This window comes from Salvelinus sp. IW2-2015, unplaced genomic scaffold (assembly GCF_002910315.2).
Source record: "Salvelinus sp. IW2-2015 unplaced genomic scaffold, ASM291031v2 Un_scaffold1614, whole genome shotgun sequence".
Taxonomy (NCBI): Eukaryota; Metazoa; Chordata; class Actinopteri; order Salmoniformes; family Salmonidae; genus Salvelinus; species Salvelinus sp. IW2-2015.
In genome coordinates, this window is record NW_019943033.1 from 108,924 (window position 1) to 116,010 (window position 7,087).

The following is a 7,087-nucleotide window of genomic DNA, read 5'->3' on the forward strand; positions in this document are numbered from 1 at the left end:
TACAATGTTAGAAAATTAGTGAAATAGTAACTGGTATAGGATGAGTAGGTGTTCCAATTATTTTTATAGCTGGTAGAAATACACTGGCTCAAAAAAATAAAGGGAACACTTAAACAACACAATGTAACTCCAAGTCAATCCACCTTCTGTGAAATCAAACTGTCCACTTAGAATTTCACAGAAGTGTGATTGACTTGGAGTTACATTGTGTTGTTTAAGTGTTCCCTTTATTTTTTTGAGCAGTGTATTTTCTACTGCTCAACTAAAAAATAAAATTGGTCGACCAACAGCCTAATGACCAAACAATCGACTAATTGGGGTCAGCCCTAGTGTCCACACACACACGTATGCAGTCACGCACGCACACACTTACGGGTCATCCACATCACTCTCAGTCTCACTGTCTGGCCTCTCTCTTTCGGCCTCCCTCTCCGGGGCCAGGTCGTCCGTGGAGGGAGTCAGCCGTGTTGTGGGTCCTCTCTCTAGGGAGGGGGGGCCCTCGTTGGCCTCCTGTAGCAGCACTGCACCCCCCTGAGACTCTGAGAAAGACAGGAAAAGGTGGTATTTTTGCAATGATTCAAATCTCTGATAGTTATCTGGTAATACCAATGTTTGTGTTACGTAATCCATTATGTTTCAAGTGTTCGAAATTATGGTAGAAATTGTAATCTTGCTGGGATTTGGGTCAAATTTCATCCACAACCTACCCGTTTTCAGACTGGCAGCTTGGGGGTGATTGATTGGTTGTTGGCCCTCACCAGACTGAGTAGAGGCATCTGACTGGGTTGGTGCCAGGAAAGGGACCAATGAATGCCAGGGAAACACAGGAACTGACCGGGGTTCCACGTTAGTCCAGACTGCAAAAGAAATACGAAGAAATGGTGAGGCCTACTCCTTTTATTCAGTGTAATCCAGTCAGTGAATATGATTTTTGAGCAACAGTTTATGGACTGACAATACATCCAGACAATGCACTCCTCATAGTAAGCTAGCTCAAACATATTTTTCTAAAATCTCAACTTCCGATAAACAATCTCAACTTTCATGTAAACAAGATTCTATTTCCAGATTTTGGGAACATATTGTTGTTAGCCTGTACACGTGCTAATAGTTTATTTGTGACAATATGAACACTTTTCTAGTATGGCCAAGAAGTGACTATCAAAGGCTCTTCTTCCCAGACCAGTGGCTCACTGGCTTAACCAATTAGCCTCAGGTATATACTCAAGGCTGTTGCTGCTCCCCATACRGGACACCTCTGGAAACTCACCAGCAGGTAGCTGATCCATGCGAGTATCAATCAGCTATGAGAAAGACCTGTATATCTCACTGCAAATTCATACTGCTACAATATTCAAAATGGTGCTGGAGACAAATATGAAAAACACATGGAAGTAGTAAATGACCATGACTGACCAAACATGCTCAGTCCTTGACGGAGGTATTGAGGGCTCTCTGATGAATACATGGTTGAAAAAKAGTCCTTTATGGTGTTTTTCCAAAAACGAGTCTCAATTTAAAAGGGTCCTTGAAAACGTCCCTTTACAACATCAGATAAAAATCCATGTGTTGAGAAATTCATCAGTGATCCAAGATCGTATAGTGGATGGCAACAGTGCTCGATAGTGCCTGCATCTGACGTTTATCTTCAGATTGCGGTCATCACGCACAACTTTCACTGCAATAGTCGCACTGCTATTATGATTTATGGTGACGTACAGATATATCTGTAAATGATGATTTCTGATTAAAATAAAGAGCCAGGCGTATCGGTCAACAACATGAGACCAGCTCACCCGTTCATCTTTTCCGAATGCCGCATTCTCTGCGAGCAGCCTATTTGTTCACGCGCATTGACGATAGCAATTCAATTTCCCCAGTGCAGAAAATGAAATACGGGGAATAACATGTCAAATGGATTGCCAACTAGTCAGTAGTCACAAGTTTCAACAGGATACAGAAGATACGACAATACGTTAAATATCATCGGAGAAATATGTGTTCCTCTTGGTCTAATAACCCCTGATGCACCCTCGTCTGTTTGTTTACATTACTGGAGTGCTGCGGTCATGAATAGGTTAACTAGGCCTCACCCTCATCTACGGAGTAAATTGTCCCATCAGTCCGAGACATACGCTATCCTCGCGGCCACGTTCAACGTGTCTCTACACGTACTCGCTTCAGTCTAGCAGTGTACAAATGGTGCGAAAGTCTAGAAAATTGTATAGGGCAGTAACGATCTACGGAGTATTCTATGTATTGCATGTAGTCGACCAAGAATGTCTGTCAGTGTCGTCCAAGCTAGCTAACATGAATTGCTAGCAGTGGATAGCAAGCTGGCTAGCTAGTTGTTATGCAAATGCTCAAAATGACAAAGCTATCAAATTCATAATCCTGCTAGATTTGTTTATTGAAGGGATTTGTATCTGTCTGAATCTATCAATCAAATGCGTATGCATCGGACCGTGTGTAACGTTATACACAACTACTAGTTAGCTGAATTAACACAGGCTAGCAGCAGCTATTTGCCATCAAACTCCAGTGCAGGCTATGCTGAGCAACATCATGCGTTTACTTTGGATGTTCTTGCTGAAGTTTGGAGGACAAGTGACAACCCCAATTGTTTATCTTACGTTAGCTGGCCACCACAGACGGGGTTTATTGCAGTCTACATTGACGCAAGTAGCACTGCATTTGTCAGTCAAAATAACCTGTGCTACTTCAAAATACAGCCGACAGGTTCAACTCGAGAAGGCAACCCGAGCCTCAAGTGCACCGGTCCAAATAACACCGTACCCTCCGTAACGCCCCTGGCCCTGCACCCGCAGAACAGAAACAGAAAGCAGTCAAAGAAACGCAATTGTTGTCCTCATGTCACTACCCTTCCTTTACACAACAACAAAGGTCTGTTACTAATGTTTTTCTTCACACCATGAAACCACTTAAATCATTTGAGGAACAATGACTGCTGCGTGCTAGATCTATAAGATGGTAGCTAGATTGACAAAAACCTGTCTGAATACACCTGCATTTTTTACTCCCAAAACCGTTAGCCACCTGCCTGTTTAGCCGTATGGTTTACAAACACTGTCAGCATCCAACATTGATATTCTATTGCTTTGGCACCAACTCATATTCAAAAAGTAAAGTAACGTGAAATCGTATTCCCAATCAATTAACTTTCTACCACACAAGGCGGATCATATGCAAGTGTGCGTAAAACTGGTCATCCATCTCCCATATCCCACTGGCTCTCCAGTTGCTGGTTAAATCCAAATACCCATTTTGGGGTTTTCTTGAAGGCTAGCCACCAATGCACTACCCCCACTAACGTAAATATTTTTTTAAACACCACCTTGGCCTCAGTCGGCTCCCACACACACCCCTGCCTCGTATCTATCAACGTCTCAAAAAGGTCATTGACTGAAAATATAGTTGCCAGAAGTATTTCACTCCAACGCTGTCATGAGCAGCGGCGATGATGATGATGATAACTCGGACCCCAATGACAGAAAGTGGGGCGAGACCACAGCACTGTTCTGTGTTGGTTGCTGCTCCCCTTGGACCACAGAAAACGACCGGATTGAGCTCAAAGGCAGGAAACCGAAGCGAGAGGCCAGCCGGAGATACTCTGACACAGATCCGTGGAATCGGGGGCTTTATAGAAATAGCAGCTCGAGGTCCGGTGCATCTCCGCCTGCAGCAGGTCACTTCGCTCGCGCGCGCCCACTCCTGTCAGCTCGGCAGGTATTTGTAGTAGAAAAGTTAGCGTAGTATCATAACATCTCCTCACTTTAGCTCAACTCTCTTTCCCACGATTTGTCCTCTCTAGCTTCGTCTGGCCCTTTCTTTCTTTTCCCCTCCCTGTTCCTCTTGTTGTAAACTAGGCTGCCCCCTCTCGCTCTTTCAGTGTGTCAACCTCGCCCAACCGTGCCCCGCCCTTTTCTCTTAATCTAAACTCCGCCATTGGTCAAGGCAGCCACCTGTCATCCCGCCGCCGTGACCGCTGATTGGTTCAAATATGCACTGGAATGTCAGTCATATGCAAATCTCACTCGATCAGTCAGTCACTGATAGCTGCAATGAAATAGAGCTCCTAAAAAATAACATATAAAATTGGGACATGACTTCGTATTGGCTGTTGTTATTCAATCCCACCGTGACGTATCTGGCGTTCATTTATTGGCTACAAATCCCAAATTGCCCAACCTGACTCATACCGCAATAATTACTATTCATAATCCCGCCCATGTCCCATCCCCATTGGTCTATTTTAGGTAGTATGCTAGATTGATTGCAGAGCAAGCAAATCGAACAGAGACACTCAGATGGAGGACAACAAATCGCTTGACAGAAGTTTAAATAAGGTCCCTCACCAAAAACAGTAAAAATCGACATGCAGTACCGACTTCGCCCATCTGCATAGGGGGCGCYCTAGAAATCAAACTCTTTGAAGTGTAGCTGTGAAGCAGTTTCCACTAGATAGCCCAGCCACAAAGTCAAAATTGGCACTATGGTAAAAATGTAAGGTTAGGCAAGATTAGCAGTGTGGTTAAAGTGCAAATGACAAGTGTTTTAACTACTTTGTAGATATGAAACAAACACAATAGTATCAGTTAAAAATATAAAATTCCAAGTTTATGSGACAAAAACAACTTTTATAGAAGGTTTTAAAAATAGGTTCTATTTAACTCAACATTCCATGAGGTACACTAAGGCATTGTTGGCAGAATAGATGGATGCAGTTCAATGCATGATTATAATTCATCAATACACTTCTTGGTAGTCGAAAAATATTGCGATCAGGTTGTAAATCACAGCTGGCCTGGTACATTGTTTGCTGCCTCCATTCGGGAAGCACTGTTTTAGTTTCAATGACTCAATATTTTGGACAAAAACTGACAAATGTAACTAAGGCTGGTATGTCAATACAATCAAACTAGCAAGGGTAATGATCACAAGTCAGTCATAACGTGGCTAATAGACTGGCGTATCTATTTATGTAGCAATCTAAAAACACAGAGCCTAATGTTAGCTAGCTAGCTAGCTGCTAGGAAGGTGTCATGTCATGCCATTGGAGGAGTGGGTGAGTGACTTTTTCCCCTCATCGTTTTTCCGTGGCTTTTCGCAGCTAGAGATGCAGGTCTCATTTGGTTAGCTAGCAAGAACATGAATGACTGTCATCCAGATAGCTAGCATATATCTTGCGTTCGCAATTTCACTCTGGCTATCTAGCTAGCCTAGTGGTTAGTGTTGGGCCAGTAACTGAAAGGTTGCTGGATCGAATCCCTGAGCTGACAAGGTAAAAATCTGTCTTTCTGCCCCTGAACAAGGCAGTTAACCAACTGTCACCCGGGCACCGAAGACGTGGATGTCGATTATGGCATCCCCCCGCACCTCTCTGATTCAGAGGGGTTGGGTTAAATGCGGAAGACACATTTCAGTTGAATGCATTAAGTTGTACAACTGACTAGGTATGCCCCTTTACTCTGATTTCTGAGCACTCTTGTCTAAGTGTGCCAGAGCGCAGAATAACTGATGAATTTACGAACGCACAACATCCGCTGAATATGACCGGTGTCAGTAAACGTAGGGGGAAAAAAGTAATAGTTAGTCAAGAACGTTCTAGACAACTTGTAAACAGCCTAACCAACTCTGCTAGGGTGATTAAAATAGGCAGAGTTTGGTGTTCTCTCATTTGTGTCTGGAAGTGGCAAGCTAGCCAGTTAGCTTGGGTGGGGACTGCAGAGTGAAGGAAAAGCAGCCAACAAGTGCTCAGCATATGTGGGAACTCCTTCACGACTGTTGGAAAAACATTCCTCAAGAAGCTGGTTTAGAGAATGCCAAGAGTGTGCAAAGCTGTCATCAAGGCAAAGGGTGGCTACTTTGAAGAATCTCAAATTTGTTTAACACTTTTTTGGTTACTACATGATTCCATATGTGTTATTTCATAGTTTTGATGTCTTCCCTATTATTCTACAATGTAGAAAATAGTACAAATATTTTGGAATGAGTAGGTGTATCCAAACTTTTGACTGGTACTGTATGTTTTTATTAGGTTTTATTTACTGCAGTATCTATTAATTGTTCAAACCCTCGGCCGCTTTCCCACTCTATATTGCTATAGAATTTTCACAAATACCTTACCTCATCATTCCCAAACATTCTATTAATTTATGAAAACATGAACATTACCATATCTAAGTGTTCGCTTAGAATAAAAAAGTGTAATATTCTTCCTGGGGGTGTATATGAACAGATATTTTAAATAAAATGTCATGTTGCTAAAATGCTGTCAGTTCCACTACGGTTAGAGTTAGGTTTAAAATCACATTTTAAGAAGATCAATTGTAGAAATAGGCAGGGTTTATGACTTTGTAGCTGTGGCAACTAGTGACAACCCGGTGAAGCCTGTGAAACCACACTATCTGTATCTTTGGGCTTTTTGTTATTAAATGCATGAATAATATTTCCAGACAATTCCCTTCCACATTCCAGGAATCATGTCATTTATCCTCTGAGCCTGTAGGGTTATTACAGTGTAATAACATCAACCAGTCATCTAGCATCATCTAATGTAGCCTACTCTCTGATGTTATAACTGCTGCTCAGTGCTCAGTCATGTGTTTTATGACTCAGCAGTGCATACACACACACCATGTGACTGAATTACAGGAATGATAAAAAGAGACAGAGTATTGGTAATGAGTAATTAGCAGCATTAAAGAAGCTTAGAGGAACCAACGCTAGTGTCTTTTCCAACTAGACTACTATTCTACTACTTCTTCAACTAATTGCTCCACTACCATTGTGTTTTAAATAGTGGCAGTACAGCAGCAGCAGTTCTACATAATGGTAGTCATGAGTATTAGAAGTAGCCTAATGGTTGTGGAACGATGAAATACAGTTTCACCACCATAAAATCAGATGGTTGGACAATTATTCACTCTATTACAACATGTTATTTAACCACGTGTACGCGACACACACACACACACTGCTATGCGTGGTTGGCACACACACTGGCATGTAAACTGAGTGGTAAATGATCGAGTTGTTTGTGGAGCGTTTCTCTCAGTTTCCGTGT

At 42.3% G+C, this 7,087-nt stretch overlaps 1 protein-coding gene across 1 annotated transcript in view; it reads right to left on the reverse strand.

Annotated features, from left to right (window-relative positions):
* The window catches only part of LOC112071433 (protein capicua homolog), a 65,572-nt gene that overhangs the window by 23,772 nt on the left and 34,713 nt on the right, over window positions 1-7,087 (reverse strand). Inside the window, 4 exon segments of the mRNA XM_070439391.1 lie at window positions 374-539; window positions 708-857; window positions 1,417-1,510; window positions 2,797-2,816. Of these exon segments, the coding sequence (XP_070295492.1) occupies window positions 374-539; window positions 708-857; window positions 1,417-1,510; window positions 2,797-2,816 (430 nt within the window).